Here is a 19,565-nt window from a genome sequence, read left to right on the forward strand (position 1 = left end):
AGGTGAACCAAGAAACATAAAGTGTTTTCGGTCTGGAGATTCGCATATCGACACAACTTCGGCTATGCGGTCTGCCTCCCTTCTTTGATTAACCAAACTTCGGCAAATTGATGTAACTGTATCAGCACATAAAGCATTCACTTTTGTAGAGGCATAATCTCGGAAATCGACTTTCTGTCCGTTTCCAAGTTAGCTGATCAAAAGGTATGTGCTGCCAGGCAGACCAAGATGCATAAAGGTCAGTTGATAGACACAAAACATGTGATCCTGACCTTCAAGTTGCCTGATCTTCTAAGAATATTAAGGCTGGATACCTCAATTATCCTGTATGCCCATATATTCCAAACCCAATGCGTTGTTTCCAGTGCCAGCATTTTGGTCACACTAAGATCCCCTGCCATGGCAATTCATGTGTGCATGTTGCTCAGTGGTTAGCCATGATAGTGACACATGTACTGCTGTCTCAATGTGCATAAATTGCAAAATGAACATGCAGCTTTCTTACACTCATGACCCAAATGGGAAACAGAGAGGTAAGTCCAGGCTATTAAAATGACGAGGAATATATCATATGCAGAAGCTTGAAGGATAGTTGAAGGCACTTAACCACGAATGCTAGTGAAGCAAAATCAATGCTATCTCTTGGTACCCAAACTACAGTGAACACACAAACACTAGTGCCTAAAACCCAACCCACAAAAAGCAAGCCCAAAATAAACAAAACAACTCATGAAATACAGAAAACAGAAACAATAATCCCAAAGAAATAATAAAATCTCACCAAAAAAGCAACAAACAAAGAAGTGTCAGTACTAGTTTGCTTGATGAAATGATTTCAGACTCTGTTGATTCAGATAACATGGAAGTAGAAGAAGGGTTAAAAATTCCCTAACATCTACTTCCAAGGAAAACAAAAATACAGCACAGAAAGAATAAATACCATTCATAATGGCCACTCTCATATCATGGAACTGTTGTATTTTCCACCAAAATCTCATTAACATCAAACATCATAGGAGTTCTAGCTTCACTTGACTACCCCTTCAGCTCAATCTAATTATGAAAAAGCCTATAAGCTCTAGCCATACCAGTTAATGTATGAAATTTAATTTCCATTTGCTCTCTGTCTACTTGCATTCAAGTCAACACATCGATAGTAGTAGGGCATACCAGGTGTTTGTCAATTTTTTAACCTCCTAAGGAATGCTAATTTTTTACACCAAAAGCTCTAATCTTAAGTTTCTACAGTTTCCTTATGCTAATTTTTCTATACCAAAAGCTCTAATCATAAGTTTCTACTGTTTTCTTTTCATTCTAATTGGCAGCACTACTCTGTGAATGCTCAATATTTTGCAGTTATGAACTTAATGTACCTCTTTCAAAGGTGTCATGTTTGAATATTTATAAATTCCATTGGAGGGTAGATAAAAATTCACTATCTTCAAATATATGATGCACACATGCTAAACCTTTTATATTTACTGCATTTCAATTATTTAAGGTAATTAAAAGAAGATTGTATATGTTTTTAATGCCGGTATATGCCTCTACTGAGGGTACCTTGCCAATAGATGGCAGCACCAGGCTTCTCCTTCTCTACTCTCTGAGATGACAGAATTTCTTTACATTATAATAGTTTATGATGTAATAATTTGTTTATGATTAATTTACAAGTTGTGTAAGATTCAATATTGTGTTCATGGGGGTATGGGAAGTTTACCGACCCTGTCCTAAGACTGAATACGAGTATATTCGTTTCTTTTCATTCTTTGCTTACTCCACTTGAGTTTCTCATTTGCCTCTGTTTAGCTAAAATTTTAATTTCAGCACTCCACCCTTTCCCACGAGAAAAATTCGTTTAACGTCAAAAAAAAGTTACACAACTGTAAGTTAAATGTGGCATTGTTAGTCCTAAGCACACCCTTTGTTTCATGTTTTCCAAAATCCTAGATTGCAGCAAAAATGAAAAGAGGTGACGGACAACTAATTTTATATACAGGGGTCACGCCATCTTCACAAAGGGAAAGCTCGCTTAAAAGTATGGAAAATTGAAATTCACTTAAGTCCATTTCTTAGTGCAGTGGAAAAACTGCTAGTTTGAAATCATGCCTTTATTCTTTAGGTCTTCGTTAATTTCAGATGAGAGACTAAGGAATGCAAGAAAAACTTTTTCCCTGGGTTAGGATACAAGTACGTGGTTTAGTCTTCACAGCTGGTAAAAGGAGGGAAATATTGCTACGGCCAGTTTTAGATAAAAAACATTTATCTTTGGAAGGGTGAAAAGGGGGCAAATATTTGAGTTTTTAAAGTTTTGATAGAAATAGGAGCTTTGAGGTGTATCAAATAATAAAACCAAATAAAGACAGCTTTTCTTCTTGAACAAAATTATATATTACAACCTATATGTATAAAAAATTATAAAGGGCCCTTTACCAGGCCTGATAATTGAAAGAGTATGGGGGGAGGCGATTCTTGCTATCATAGCATGAAGCATATTCTTTTTATATATTATCTAAAGCATAAAATATAACAACTTCAAAAATGTAACATAATTTTTCAGCTGAGTCGTAGTGTTTCATTTTTAATTTTTTCCCCGAGTAACAACTTGTAATATTTTTCACTTTAGTAACATCTTGTAACATTATACTAGCTTAATTACAGAATGATACGGTTTCTGCATGCAACTATGCATGAATATTTTGCTAAAATTTTTCATAAAATAATAATATTTGTTGAGACAGGATTTTTTTGGAGGCAAGAAACTTGAAAAATGATCAATGCCTTCGCCGGGAATCGAACCACAGACCTCTGGAATACGCACCCAGCATGCAGACCACTACAGCACGAGGCCATGCTGGGAAGGAAGAAATACCTTGCATATTGAATTTAAATCACTTTCAAAATCTTTTTACCCATATTTTACATAAGTATATTCAGCTGGGTGGCATCATGAAAGTGCAAAAAACAAATCTTCTAATTTTAGTGAAATTTTAAAAGTTTTTTTGCCTCAGACTTACATAATGTACTCAAGCATCCATCTCTATAGATGCACATCAAAAGTTTGCAAAAATAGATGAAAAAACAAAAATTAACAATTGGCAGCTACCTGGGAAGAAAATGCTGTAGAGGGGTACCGGCTCTCAAAATTCAGGATTTTGCTCTAGATTTTTTTTAAAGTCTCAATTTTGAGCCCTAAGGGTCTGTAAGTTACAATTCATTCAAAATTTTACTGCAATTTAAATAATTTTATCTACTGCCCCTCAAAGGGTTAATAGAACAGCTGCCTGGACCCTGTATCATAATAGGTGACTTAATGCCCATAGCCCACTCTGGGGAAGTAAGAGTATAAATTCTGATCACTGTCTCTGTCTCCTCAACAATGAACATAATACCTATTTCCACGAACCTACTACAACCTTTCATGCTATTGATCTTGCTATCTGTTCATCTCTTTTACCTTTTTTTCGTTCAGTGTAAGGGATGATCCTTATAATAGTGATCATCTTCCCATTTTTGTAACTCTCTCATGAGGAGTAAATCCCATGTATAGCTTCATATATGACAGGGTAGAGTGGGAATTCTCGTTTATTCCTGAGCTCCTAGAAGAAATGGTTACAGATGTGCCTATTGATGAAGCAGTGAAATCGCCTCTAATATTATTCTGTAAGCTGCTGCAGTTTCTATACCTATGACGTCAGGAAAAGTATGAAAATATCCAAAGCCATGGTGGAATCGTGAGTGCCAGAAAACTCTGAGACAGCAAAGCTTGGGGGAATTCTGTAGGTACCCAACTCTGTCAAACTTAATAGCGTTCAAAAGAGCCAAATCTAATGCAAGGAAAGTAAGACGTAAGAGCCAGAGAGATTCATGGATATCCTATGCGTATGGGATAACATCATGAACACGATCTAAACGCGTCTGGGAAAGAAAAGCATGTTGGATATATAATGACTACTCACTTTTCTTTCTGGAAAAAAGATGGCCGAGTGATAAGTTCCTCAGAAGAAATTGCAAACAATATCAATGAAACATTTTCTGCAGTTTTTTCCAGCAATAATTATCCACCAGCATTCTTTTCTGTTAAGATACACTGTGAGAAAATTCCTATTGCATTCAACTCTTCTAACTCCGAGCCTTAAATAGTGTTTTTATGATGCATCAGCTGAGAAGAATTTTATCACAGACATATGTAAGTCTAGTCCGGGTCTAGATGGTATTAGTTATGAAATGCTGAAGCATCTGTCTACAAGTCATTGATTGCCCTCCTCCCTGTCTATAACCGAGTGTGGAAGGAGCATATTTTTCTCAATGGATGGAAGAGAGCTGTTGTTACACCTATACCTAAACCAGGAAAAGACCCGAAGGATCCCTCTTATTGGCCTAATTTCAGTTGCAAGTTGCATGTGTAAGGTGTTTGAAAAACTGGTAAACAGCCACTTACTCTGCTTCTTAGAAAAGAATCATATCGCCTCATCAGAGTGGTTCTCGAAAAGGAAGAACAACCATGAATAACATGCTCCTTTTGTAAAAACATCCATTCGTAAAGCCTTTGTGGGAAGAAACCATCTTGTCTCTGTCTTTTTTTAACATAGAGAAAGCTTATGATAAGGCATGGAAATATGGTATACTTCGTGATCTTCTTAACCTGCCTATTTTCATTAAAAATTTTTTGAGTTGAAGAACTTTTCAAGTCAGAATTGGTGCTGTCTTGTCAGATGTCTCTTTACAAGAAGAGGGTGTGCTCAGTATTACTATGTTCACTTTAAAAATCAACTCTGTCGTAAAGCAACTACCTCCCACAATTTTAGGATCCTATATATTGATGATTTCAGATTAGTTGTCATGGGGCAGGTATGAGACGTGTAGAAATGCAACTGCAGTTTGCTCTGAACGGAATTCAGGACTGGTCAAACAAATAAGGATTCTAGTTTTCGAACCACAAGACTGTTTGTGTGCACTTTTGCAGGAAGCAAGGTACCCATCCTGAGCCTGAGTTACATCTTCGTGGATCAGAGATTCCAGTACGACATGAAGTAAAGTTTTTGGGAGTGCCGTTCGACCGAAAGCTTACCTTCCTCCCTGATGTGTTACATCTGAAGAAGAAGTGTACCAAAATATTAAATCTTTTAAAAACTCTTGGCAAACACCTGGGGTGCAGAATGCTGCTCTTCATGTTTGCAGAGCACTTGTCCACTCTAGACTAGATTATGGCTCAGTTGTTTATGGATCTGCACGACCATCAGTTTTGCAGAAACTAGACCCAGTTCATCATCAGGCATTGCGTTTCTGTACTGAGGCATTTCCAGACCTGTATGTTAATTATTATGATCCAGCTGTCCATTTATGGCATGAGCAGTTGTCTGTCTACAGTATTTTAACATATTGTCTCAACCTGACCATCCTAGTAAGCTATGTTTGCTTGATGACATATGTGATTTTCTCTTTCAAGCACCACCATCTTGTGTCCCTTCCTTTTCTTTAAGAGTTTGATCTTTCATCGAAAAGCATTCCATATCTGATATGTCCACCCAAGTACATCATCTTGAAATCCCACCTTGGGAAGATGTGAGAATCAAGCTTCTTGATGTTTTCCATCACCACAATAAGCAAAACACTTGCAAGCTTGTATATAAACAACTCTTCTTTGAACATAGACATGAATATAGTGGTCATGTTGCCATATATACTGATGGGTCAAAAACAGCTTACCATGTTGGAGCATGATTTGTAGTGGGTGACTGCATTGAGGGCAGACATTTGCACTATGTTTGCTCAGTCTTGACATACGAGCTGACTGCCATATATTATGTGCTTTTTTGCATGTCAGAGCTAAGCCAGAAAAAGTTCATAATTTATACAGACTCATAAAGTGCATCGAAAGCTTTCGAAACTTTTTCCAACACTCGTAATCCTGTAGCTGTTGAACTTCTAAAATTAAATTTAAGCTTACATTTGCATGGTTATCAAGTTCTGTACTGCTGGGTTCCTGGTCATGTTGGGATCAAAGGAAATGAGCTTGCCGATATCACAGCTAAGTCTGCTGTTGATCTGTGCAGCCAGCATGTTCCTCTGATGGGTATTAAAAGAGGTATTAAGAGAAAAGTCCTAGAGAAGTGGCAGCTGTTATGGGATGCTCAGGTTAACAATAAGCGTAAAACTGTGATACCTCTAGTTGAATACTGGGATTCAATAGGAAACTGAAAAGAGGATGTAATTCTAACCAGTCTTCATATTAGTCCCTGTCATGTAGCACAGTCTGACCTGTCAGTAGTTACCCTTTGAATAACTCACTTATATTGAAATATTTTAATAACTCTGACTTGCCTCTTGACTGTATAATCGGGAAAGAGGCTAATGCTAATTCCTTTATTTCCATACCTCAAGGAGAACGGTTTTTGTTATTTAATTTGATTTTTTTTATGCGTCTGTGGATTTTAGTGATATAAATTTTACTGTATCTTATATTTTATGATTTCACACATCCTTCACATCTTGCATCATTACCCAATTCATGAGTTACTTCACCTTAACTTTCATCATCTTTATTACCTGTTTTTATTTTATGTGTCTGCTCCGTGTTTTAAACTTGTGATTGCATAGAATTAATGTGTGAACTGTAACTTGTTTTTAGCTATCATGTGTCTGGCCAGGTAATCTATCCAGGTTGTGCGCCATAATATTTACCATTACCTATCATCAAGATAGTATTCTGGTTGTCTACTAATGGTTTCATAAATAATGTGATTGCTTAAAATTCTGCTACGAGCCCCACTTACATTGGATATGGTTTGTGCTTTGTAGCTCGAAATGTAGTTGGGATTTCTGTGCATTAGAACAGATCTTAGTCGGGGGTCTTCTTAAATGTGGCGGATCCTGAGAGCATTTAATGCATGTTCTTTTGAAATGAGTTAATGACACCTAATCTACTGATATATATTGATTCAGGATATTCATCTACCAGTTTCATTCTATCAATAGATATCTTCTTATGGGAACTCCTACTGCATCTCTGAACTATTTATATTCCGTATTAATCTAAGTCTGTTTTCGTCTTTCTCCTTTTCACATAATGGGATCCTCAGATATCTTGGGTTATACATCACTTTTTTGTCAAAAGGTGAGAGTTGCTCCTGTTCCTACAAGCAGTAATGTCTTGTTATCTATATGATATATTTTAATTGATTGTCAGAGTTTTAACTATGCTTGTCAGAGGTATTTTAATACTTTATTGACATTAATTGGAAAAAATCCAAAGCTTAGCATCTTTCACTCTTAGAGATAGCATTTTGCCATTTGATTTAATGTATTTTAATTTAATAGTGGCTTTATTCTACATGTTTTTATCATCTATTAATTTCATGCCTATTTTAAACTCTCCTTGTGTTACTACAATTATCATTCATCATATTTAGTATTTTAATCCCATTTTTATGTTCGTAATTTTCTCCATTTACATTGTATTGTGTGTGCTAGCTTTGCTCCTATTGTACAGTTTTGTGTGTTGTATGTGAATATTTTATTTGGAAAGTTTCTGAACTTTTGGCTGTGTAACATGCAGTTTGACTGATTTGTAATGTTCAGTATTGGTAAAATAAGGAATGATGCGGTTGACGTAGAAACGACCTTTTTTCTGGTTTTGTGCCATAAAACCTAAATTTGCTTGAGCAGTTTTTTTAAATACTGCTGAACTTTAGCTAACTTCAAGTTACATTGCAAGATTTTTTTTTTTTTTTTTTTTTTACTGATTTTACTTCTGTCTTGTTTTAAAATTATCATTATTACCTGTCATGTTTCAAATCACCTCACAATAGAAGATTTTAATATATTGATTTTCCATAAAATTAAAAGTGGGTACTAAGAAAAAGGTATTCATTCATTAAAAGACAAAAAACAAAAGTATGATGAATCAAAGAACTAAATTGTGTGTTGAAAAATAGCTGAGATCCACTCTGCAAACCATTCTGAAATTTGAAAAAAAAAAATCTATCATATTTTTATTCTAAAAGTATTGATTCTTTTGTATCAATAAATTATCAAAAACTACAAAAGTGTTTTTTTGCTCTTGGTCGGTCTTATCGTCGCATCAAGATGTGTAAGTCAAATGAACCTGCTAAATAATGCAAAGTCACTATGGCATGCAACTTCAGAGTGTTCAAAATTTTACTGAATAAATGTTCGGGGTAGCCTGCGAAACTATTCGTATAGAGACATGTATTTGTAAATGTTGCCGCCCAGCATCACTAGATATAAGCAAAGGAGGAGAAATAAGGATGACAGAAAGGTTTTATGCAATATTTATTAGCCACATTTTTACATGACTGGGAGGTATACCCAAGTTCATAGGAGGTTTTTAATACTGCTTCCCCATTACCCATAAAACATGTCACAACACTGAATTATGGTTACGTGAAGATATATATAAAATACCAGTTCTTTCATAGACACATCCAGCTGCGTCTATGATGTTAGCAATAAGATTAGGGAGTAACCAGTTTGCTCCCCATTTTGGGGGAGAAACCATTAGTCTGTGTATGACACCATTATATAGTTCATTGCCAAGCTAACTCCATCTTTGCTACAATGGATGTGCTTTTGTGAGTGAGACCTTGTATACTGTTGAAAAGTGTTCTGCTCCTTGCAAATAATCACTCTGAAGTGCCAGTGGTGGGCCTGTTAACTGCTGCCCTTGTTGGAAATGTAACTAACCCTCCACCCCTTCAGAATAGACATTCGGAGGGGTATGATGTTTGCAGCAAGGAGATCATGAGATTTAACCCTTTACATGTTTCATAATGTTGACAATTTTTTTTTTCCAGAAATCACTGAATTTTGTATACATGTTTTTCAATGCTTATAAAATTCATAATAGATTCATATAAATAACATTACATTTTTCCTCAGATTTAACTGTTTTTCAAATATAATAAATTTTTTATTAATGCAGAGTTACAAACTCTTCCGATTTTCGACCGCTCTCCCGCCAACTTGATTTACAATATATTTCTGCCGACTTTTTCTTATTCTTAATATTTCTCACGATTTTTATGGAACTTGGCTTTAATACTTCATTATATGAACAAAAAAAAAAAAGTGATTTTGGACGTCTGAAAGCAACTGAATTTTCTCTAGATTATGTGTCTAAACAAAACCTTGCGAATCAGATGAGAATTTCTGCTTTGTGAGTGACAGCATACATATCCAGAAACATAGTTCTCCAGTTCTCCAATGGGCATCGAGCTCCATTGCGTGTCATCTGGCATATATTAGCCAATGAGTGCAAAGCAAGCTCAAGGCCGTTATTTGGATGTTCTTTCGTTATTTTGTTCATCTTTTCCTGAGTTGTGTGAGTACACGTGCCTTCGGGAAATAGTTTTAGAAATTATCATCTTTCGTTATGTCTGTAAGAAAGGTGAAATACTCGTGCACGTTTCAAAAATCGTACACAATTTACTTTCCTTCCATTATTTCTTCAAGGAAATGTAATAAATTTGCGACGTGTACCATCCGTCATTGCGATTTTTCAATTTCGCATGATGGAAGGGCAGATGTTCTCAGACATTTACGTACAAAAAAACACAAGGACAACATGAATTGTTTTGAAAAAAACAAAAAATTTAATTTTTCTTCGGAAACAAAAGACCAAAAAGTGATTAATGCAGAATGTCTGTTCTCTGCCTTTTTACTGGAGCACAACCTGCCACTGAATGCATCGGATCACACTGCAGCTTTATTTTGCCATTATTCAATGTTCTTAACACAATTCTACAAAGCAGAATTCCATTAATTCATGTTTTGCAATCAATGATTTATGATCTGTTTAAAGACATTTTATCAAAGTTTGTAAAACCAGTCTGTTTTCTCTCGTAATTCTATATATGATGTGATTTGTGGTGAAATAGAAAATCAGAAGAAAGATGAAGATTTGGTAATAGGAGCTGCAGCTACAAAAGTAGTGGAAGAACTTTCAGAAGAAGACAAAAATAAGTTTTATCTTCATGTTAGAAGTTACTTCTGTGGAGTATGTGATTATGTACTACATAAATTTCCAGTCAACGATGAAGGGATTTTGCATGCTAAAGCTGAAAAAGGGGCAGCTTCTTTACCATTAAATGTGGATGAACACATTGTTGATATTTATTATCTTGAAAGAAGTTCTAAAAGAAAGGAAAAATTGAAACAGTTCCAACAGCTGCATAATACTGAAATAAGAAACATTTTGAAACGTGTGTACACGCTGGCTGTCTTTAAAGAAATGCTTATCTAGAATCCTCGATCAATGGAACCCACTTCTTGCATTTTTTAAAGAAGAAGTAAATGCTTCGAGAGTTAAGATAAAAGGCTCTATTGAAAGTTATAAAGTACCTAAAATAAATGGAGATGTAGTTACTACTTCCATTGTTAATAATAGGTTTGAAAAAAATAAAGTAATTTTTGCATCATTCAGCAATTCAACTGGCAGTTCTCAAATTAATACTGCAAAATATAAGCGTAAAGCTGATACAAATTTCTCTCAAAATAAAAAGATTGCTCAACACATGAAACATTTTCCGATTACTGTAAGTTTATCTTGTGAAGAACAAATATTTGTTTTTTTCTTCGGACCTTAACAAAGCTTTTTGCTTTTTTTTACAATTCATTTTGCCATCATTTGATATTCTTAATGCAATTCTACAAAGCAGAATTCCATTAATTCATGTTTTGCAATCAATGATTTATGATCTGTTTAAAGACATTTTATCAAAGTTTGTAAAACCAGTCTGTGTTTTGTCTTGTAATTCTATATATGATGTGATTTATAGTGAAACAGAAAATCAGAAGAAAGATGAAGATTTGGTAATAGGAGCTGCAACTACAAAAGTAGTGGAAGAACTTTCAGAAGACAAAAATAAGTTTTATCTTCATGTTAGAAGTTACTTCTGTCGAGTATGTGATTACATACTACATAAATTTCCAGTCAACGATGAACTGATTTTGCATGCTAAAGTTGCTGATGTTTCTGCTCTAGCAAATGCATCTTTTTCTGATATAAGGTACTTTTTGAACAGATTTCCTGTGTTACTTCATTTAGTCATGAAAGATGATGATATTGATGTTGCTACTGATATAGTACTGCAGTCGCAATTTTTGCAGTTTACAGTTAGAAAACTTGGATGAAGTTAGAAAATCAGCTAGGATTTGACACCCAGTGGAGTTTAATTGGAAAACTGAAAGGTGCTGATGGAGTTTTAAAGTATAGTGAACTGTCTAGAATTATGTTGGCCATCTTGACAGTTCCCCGTAGTAATGCAGAGTGTGAGAGGATTTTCAGTGTTGTTGCGAAAACTAGAAATAAATTTAGATCTAATATTAATGATGACACATTAGAAAAACTTTTATTAGCAAAAGCAGGCCTACGTGGCAATTGCTATGAACAAAATTTTGAAGTTTCTATCTTAACGAAAGCAAAATCTGCCACTGTTCATAACATTTGTATGAAAACTGATTAAAGTGTCTTTTTTTTTAATGATGCAAGTAATAAAAATGTTTTTTATGTCTAAGGTATTTTTGTGTTGCTTGCATTTAAGACTTAGTAACTATTTAAAGTTAATTCATTATTAAAAACTATATTTTTATTATTTAAAAAGTCTTTTTAACGTGAAAAATCTCCTGATTCATTAGGTTGGCAAATATGTTAATGTACTGTATATTTAGCTTTTGTCTCATACCCGAGCTGAACAGAAAAGCTTCAGTACAGGCACTTACAAAATATATGTAATTTTTGGAGAGAGAAAAGTTATGTATGCTTTAAATAATAGACAGTATTATCTGCAAATTATGATGCTTTTATTCAATATAAAAAATATCCATAATATTTTTCAGAAATGAAATTTTTTTGGGTTTGATAAAGTTTGAAACATGGTATGCATAGTCCTACATTACAGTCTTTACAAGAATACATTGTTTCTCTCCTAATTCGTGTTCCATTTGCATTTTTTTTATATGAACACACTTAAAATTCTCTGGCAGTGTCTTCTTTTTCTCTGTTGGTGGTATAAATTCCAAAAAAATGATGTTCAACTAAGTGACTTGATAACGCTTTATTTAGTGGATGACCTCGTCTTGAAAAATGGAATAAAGTGTGATGCTTATCAGTTATTTCATCGCCTAAAACCAGTCTAAATTTTACGTGTGATTTTTTTTCTCACTTTTAATAAACCTGAAAAGCGTTGAAAACGGCAACATCTAAAAGGTGAAAGAAAATTTTTTTCCACTATTTCTGGCTACTTGATAATTAGAAATGTATTGATCTACAAGGTCCACACGTTCCATTGTTTTATATTAGTCAATTACGACCTATGGTTTTGTTTTCAATTTTTTACTTTTAATCATTACCACATTAGTTTCAGAAGTCTTATTTTAACTTTCTATTTTTCATTGCTGAAGGTAAATCCTTTTTATTTTGTCTAACATTTCCAACCACATCTGTCTGATAAGTCGAAAGGAGGATATCACATAATTCTGGTGAAGTACAATGATTTTCGAAGGTGATGCAGAAACCTTATTTAAATAATGGCATCACTAGAGTCATAACTTGTGAAGTACTGAGAGAGATTGGTACTTAGGATGAAATAAAGTACCCTTCCAGGTTTATATGCTAAATGACCATATATAACTAGTACTAGATCGCTTAGCATGTATGTTTTTATACCATATTTTGCTTTTTGCAAGGGAATATATGGGCAACAGAATAAGTGTCCTTTGAACAACATCAATGTTCTATCTGTGGCAACGATTCTCAACCTATGGTACACAAGAGAAAAGTAGGTGCTACGCAAAGAAACAAAATATTGGGTCATATAAAAAGTCTCTGCGCTTTTTTGCAACTAGATGGTATTGATGCCTATATATCCGGCAACACCTACCCAGTTGTCTCAAACGAACATGTGCTTAAGAAGTGACATTCAGCTTCCATTGTTTGTGAAGTTAGTTTTCCAATTAGTTGCTCATGTAAAAAGTTATATTGATTTGAAAATGAGTGAAATATCTGAAGAAATACACTATGTGATGCTTTTTTACTATAAAAAAGGTAAAAATGCTGCAAAAACATGCTGAAAAATTTGTAAAGTGTACGGTGAGAATGCTGTGAGAGAACGAAGGATGGAGTGGTTTGCTCGATTCTGTTCCAGAAATTTCGATATCGAGATTAGAAGGGAATTGTCCATTATAAGCTGGTGCAACCTGGTGAAACCCATGAATTCGACACTACTGTGCACAACTTGACCGTTTGAACGAAGCAGTCCAGAAAGGGCAACCAGAATTGGCCAACAGAAAGAGGGTACAAATATATTTATGGGTACCCTTTGACAAAGATTGGTGATTTTTGGAAGTACATGGATATCGTGTTTGTGCAATTCTTTGACTTGTTATTTTGGCTTGTGTAGCAACAATTTTTGTGCCAAAATAACAAGACAAAGAATTGCAAATTGTAAATTATGGTTGAATGAATATGTATAAAGTGCCATTTGTCTTCTTTTTTCTTTCCCATGAGCATATCCATTTGCATCTAACACTTTTACGCTGTCTTAAACTCATGTACCCTGAAATAAATATTTTAGATATACACTATGATTATATTTTTGTAGTCATTTGATATTCAAAATATTTTTGTGCATAATATCATGACATGTCATCCCATTATGAGCTTAAATTTCATGTTTCATTGGGGTCTCCCAGCAGAAAAATATAGCTTGAAATCTGCTGTTGTAAATTTCCATGTTTTTGAACTTTTAGGGAAAAATGCAGTAATGGCTCAGAGTTGTAACTTAGTTTGTGAAGATGCCTAAAATTAGCACATAGAAACATAGTTTAAAACTAGTTCTTAAGTATATAGAAGATATAATTGTTGACTCTTTCTTTGACAAATTTTTGCTCTTGAAAATGTAGAAGTTTTTTCACCCTTTGGTCAACACTATTAAAAAAATTCCAAAATAGTACTGTGTCCTCTCATCAGAGCACACTGACTGCTTGAGTGAGAACTCCACAGGTATCTTCCAAGGTAATTGGCAGTTTCAGTTATCGCTTAGCAAACTTTTCTTTCATATTATTCTTGTTAGGAAAATATTTTATCTTTAGTTTGAAAAGGTTGAACATTCAGTCAAACTGTTCCACTAGCTCAAATAAAGGATAATTAAAAGCATTTGGCTGAACTTGTTGTATTTAGAATTGTTGTATATTTAGTCGATCAAGGCAAAGCATGTGAGATATGCCTGAAAAAAATGCCTTTGTTCATTTTTTTTAGTGCTGAGCTGCTCTTCATATTCGTTGTACAAGAAAGAGAAATAAAAAATTTTTGCCAGGATGTGTGCACAGGTCAAACAATGTTAAGCTGTCATATCTGTTGGGTGACTTCGGTTTCCCACTAACAGTTGTTTAGTTAGAACTATATAATAATCATTTTTGTAGCTTATGTTTTGCCATATGTTTTTTTTTTATTTCATATCGCAAAACATATTTTCAAACTAGTGTGTGCAAAACATGCCATGCTACACAAAAACTGAAATCAATCCGAAGAAAGTAATACCTGTTTTGTATTACTGATGTTTGGGTTTAAATCTATAGTAGTATTTTAAAAAATTCCAACCAATGTTATATTCCTTGATATGAAATTAACTCTAAATTTTTTTAATTTTAATGATGTAATCCCAACTTGCATAAAAAATTTAATCATTTAAATATACTTAAGTCTGATATTGAAAATTGCATTTCTCATCTGTTCATTTCCCATTTAAATTTTAATTAATAATTCTGCAAATATTAAGCTAAATTTTATAGTTTAAATGTTCATATTCTACCTTATTTCGAACTGCTTTTTTAAACACGTAATGAAGAGGAGATAAAATTTCTAGGTATATTACAGTTATTCTCTGAATTTTTTTTAAAGTACTAATTAAAAGTTTCTTTGTAGTGAAGTATAAGTTGCTAATATCATAATTATTTCTGACAGCTCAAAGGAACTGAAGAAATGGGTTCACCAGAAAACGACCCCGATGTTAAAACAGCAGGTAATAAATTATTTTCTGTAGTCTGATTTTATGGCAACTGGCAAGTATTTGTATTATAATTGTAATTAGGATTAGTTTTTGATGTTCCAAGTAATAATACTAGTGTTTGTTCTCTGTATAAATTTAGGGTGATATAATTAGTTCCTTTACGTTGTAATATCCTAGCTAAAGTAGATTTTTTGAAGATTCGAATACTAGAGAACTATGTAGCAGCTATTCGCTGAGATTTTGTAAGTAACAAGTCCAAAGAATGGTTAAATTACTCTTTATTTCAACTCAGAATAGATGAACAGATGGCCCCTTCTTGGACATACTGTAAGCCTCCATTTGGGCTTTAACTCAAAAATAGAAAATGTAAAACTAATTTAATGCCAAATAAAATTAACCAGCTGAAGTTGCACAGAATCAACTAATAGAGCCGGACCTTATTTAAAAATTGATGCACTGTATACATGTATGTATACGGTGCACCATGTTACTGTCTACCATGAATGTAGCAGTACAGCCATAGAGCAGCGAACTTAAGACTAGCAGCAACAATGCGGAAGAACATGCTATCCCTCTGAAGTGACTCAGACTTCAGTTTAAATTCTCTTCTACCTCATTTGCATGAACTGTAATCCTGAAAACTCATACTGGCAGGGAAACTTAAATGGGAAGTTTAGAATATATAGGAAAGGCTTGTTCCAAAATAAAAATAACTACAGTACAAAGTCCGTAATCCGGGCTCGTTGGGACTTCGGCGATTCCAGATTATAGATCATCAATTTAAATCTGGCAAGATGGCATGCAAAAACTATACTATTAAAAATATGAAACCATAATTTATGAAATAAAAAGCAATTATAATCTAAAGGGTATCAAATTGTACAAAAAAAAAGCTTAATATTATTTGTTTACTTCATTAAACATTTCTTTCAACGCGCGCATACGTAAAGTGTGTGGCTTTGAGGTCTGAATTATAGATCATTCTGGATAAGGGATGTCTGGGTTACGAACTTTGTACTGTATTACAAAATTAAAATAAAACCCTACAAGGTCTAAATCTGAACTGATATCTAACTTCAGTCTTTCTTCACAGTAATTTAATACACATACAAGTAAAGCTTCAAAAAAGCTTTTTTCACCTTATCTTTTAAATTTTGGAAAGCTATTTTTTAATAGTAGTGAAATTATATAATTATGTAAGTGAAATAATTATGTCTTCAATTCAGGCCTACTCTCTGCATGTATAGAGATGTGTGCATGCATACATCTGGCTATCTATTTTGCAAATTAAAAAGAGTTCAGAAATGTGATGCTGTTTTATTTTTTGCTGTTCTGTTAATTATAAATTTATATGCATTTGAAGAGTAAGTTAGAAAAAATGATAAACGAAAATATAATGTAAGTCAAAGCTATGCAGTTTTCTGCATTAAATAACGTTTGTGCTTTTAGCTGTTGAGTATAATAATTTCTTTGAAGACTCACAGTGATGCATAGAAATTTTGAAATGCTTTTAAAATTTGTTGATTTACTGCATAATTTCTGGTTTATTGAGAGGTGCTGAATATTGAGGATTGATTACTTTCATGTATGTCATGTTTACTGTAGCCAAATGATTACTGCTCAGCTTACTGCAAAAATGTAATCATACAGATGTACAAATTGCTTAGTTCCTCGTGGATATTATGTATCTACCATGCTATTTTAATAATCTTTAGGAGCAATGCATAACATCATGACTAAAATTACCTTTACTGCCTTCAAGGTATTTCAGGTTTAAGGAAGAGCTGTTTTTACTAACTGAGAATTCATTTGATATGTCATTATATTAGGTTTGTGGGAACTTTGTAGTAGAACTTCACTAGAAAAACTTTCTGTATGAACATATAAAGGCAGAGTACATGTAAATTTAACACATTCTCTTAATAGGAGGTGTAATTTATGTTTAAAATAAACCCTTTGCATTCCAGTTATTGGGTCTAAGACCTTCAAATCTTGATTCAGTGGTTGCAAATTGAGAAAATATAAAATATGTAGAAGTATATACCATTACTAAAATGCTTCATGAAATGAAAGCTAGTTTTGTTATTGTTCCTTATGGTATAGTGTAGGTCAGTGGTTACAGCCGAAAACATCATAGATGAAAACGTCGCAGAGAAAACAACGAAAGGCGAAAATGTTGTGCTACAAAACATCGCAGTTCCAAAACATGCTCGTCGAAAATAAAGCGGTTAAAAAACTTCACAGTTTAAAAACATGCTCGTTGAAAATACCATGGTAAAAAATAAAAGTATCTACAAATCGTCGCATGACAATAACTTCGCAGATATGCTTTTTTGAGTCTTTAATATCTGTTAATGGGTATTCCCATAATGATTCATGAGCGTAAGATGAAAAGAAGGATAATTTTTACTTTCATATTTTTTATTAACTAATAAATTTTAGCTGAGAAAATAAAAAGGAAACTTAAGCATAGAAGATTAAATGCAACTCGTAGATTATACTTTTCATGAAAAATTATCAGTAAAAACTTTATAAAAATTATTTATTTATGGCCTTTGTTAGTTAATTATGTTGGTTTAAAATTCTATTAAGTTCTATAAGTTGCATTAATTTTCTTTGCTTAAGTTTCCTTCTTACTTTTTCAGCAAAAATTTATTAGTTAATAAAAAAATGTGAAAGTAAAAATTATCCTTCTTTGAATCTTGCACTCACAAATCATTAGGGAAATATCCATTTACAATTAATTAAAACCTGAAAAAGGCATGTCTGCAATGTTATCGTAATGCAATGATTTGTAGATATTTTATTTTTACCACAATATTTTTGACGATGTTTTTAAATTGCGAAGTTTTTTTTAACCGCTTTATTTTCGATGTCTGTGTTTTGTAGCACGACGTTTTCGTCTACGATGTTATCGGCGAACACCAGGTCAGTAGTCTCCAGGCTGGCTTCTGCAGAAATTGTGGCTTCACTCTCCTGTAAAAGTTCTGTAAATCAAAACCAACAAAGTATTTTTAATATCATGTAAACTAGGAAAAAAGTGAAATATTTTCTTATCTCAGTTAATAATACACAGTAAGTTTTTAGGAGTGAGTTGTACAGCAATAATTTTTTTTTTTAATTTCTAAAATTTTAAGTTATATCTTAAATTTTTTTTCTAAGGATGGTATAGGTTCTCTCTCCAAAGAGGAGGTCATAGTTTTGAGGGTTCCCTCGTCGAGCCAGTAAAATTTTACGGCGTTCAGGAAGTTCAAACACATAAATATGTCTCTTTAAGGAAATTTTTCACTGGTTCCCGGTTTATTTATTTATTAATTTTCCCCCCAGGTGAGTCAACAGCAACAGGGACAAAGGAAGATACAACTGGTGGAAAGAAAAGAAAAGCTGAAGATAAAAAGGAACATTTGGACAAATTGGAAGCTGAGCTGTTGAGTCTCCGCGAAAGATGTGCAAAACGTAGAGGAGAATGACTGTATGGTCCCAACAATAATTGTGCTTAATGATGAACATTCCAGTTCTTTTTCTTTTATATTCATAAACTTTTATTATTTCTATTTGGAAAGATACTTTTGCTGAAAAGTACAAAATGTTGCATGTAAATTTTTAGTTAAATCTCTTTTTCATCAATTTTGTATTGTAGCAATGTATGGCTTAACTGCTTGTAAAATTCTGTATTAATTAAATTTTTTTATCTGAATGGTCTTCGTCTGCTGTAGATGTAAAACATTTATGAAAAGTCAGCTACTGTTAAATAGGTTTACTGTAAATTTAATCATGTTTTATTGTAATGATGTAATCTATATAATACTGAATTTTCCATACAATGGTATGCACATTAATTATTAATTTTATTTTCATCATACTGAAAAGTACTTGGATAAATAAAAGCTTTCTTTCCCTACTTATAATTTTTTTAGCATAAAAGTGGAAAATTACGAAATGAAATTAGCCAAGGAACATAAAATTTAGAATATTGTTATTGAGTATTAATATATTTTGCATAATAATTGTATTATAAGTTCAGCAATGTTAATCATGTCATAATTAAGTCCATTTGAAGTTCTTTTGAAATAGCATCTCCAAGTAGTGGCAAAAACTGTAGGAAACCACAGGTTTTGTTGACTGAGAACTTGTGGTTCTGAATGAGAGTTGTGTTCATTGTTTGAGGTTAGTAGCTATGTAATAATGTTATTAGGGACGTCTTACTTCTGTGCAGTTTAAGAGAGTGCTTTATAAAAATAACTATTTTTTTTCTGCTCCATTGTAACATACAGAATATATCTAGGACAACATTTTTATAGATTTTCATCTAATTTCTCCCTTCCTCATTTAGTACATTAAAACGTGTTGTTTTATTGTATCTAATTTTTCTTTTCTCACTGTATAGTGAAATTATATAGTTCATCTAATTTAGATAGTGATTTATACTGTGTGATTAATTTTATTTGATAGATTGGAAATAATTGAGATCAGTGAAATTAATTTTAAAATTGCAAAGTGTGGTGCATTTGGCATTTATATTAGAAAATTTTTAAA

At 33.2% G+C, this 19,565-nt stretch overlaps 1 protein-coding gene across 2 annotated transcripts in view; it reads left to right on the forward strand.

Annotated features, from left to right (window-relative positions):
- The window catches only part of LOC118204927 (uncharacterized), a 42,493-nt gene extending 23,767 nt beyond the window's left edge, over positions 1–18,726 (forward strand). For both annotated transcript variants that reach the window (XM_085809265.1, XM_085809266.1), the window contains 2 exons: positions 14,984–15,041; positions 18,357–18,726. In XM_085809265.1, coding sequence (XP_085665391.1) covers positions 14,984–15,041; positions 18,357–18,499 — 201 coding nt within the window. In that variant the 3' untranslated portion in view covers positions 18,500–18,726. The remainder of the gene's footprint in view (positions 1–14,983; positions 15,042–18,356) is intronic.
- The last annotated feature ends 839 nt before the right edge of the window (positions 18,727–19,565 follow it).

This window comes from Stegodyphus dumicola, chromosome X2 (assembly GCF_044657685.1).
Source record: "Stegodyphus dumicola isolate Sdum_Otavi_A_Nest chromosome X2, ASM4465768v1".
Taxonomy (NCBI): domain Eukaryota; kingdom Metazoa; phylum Arthropoda; class Arachnida; order Araneae; family Eresidae; genus Stegodyphus; species Stegodyphus dumicola.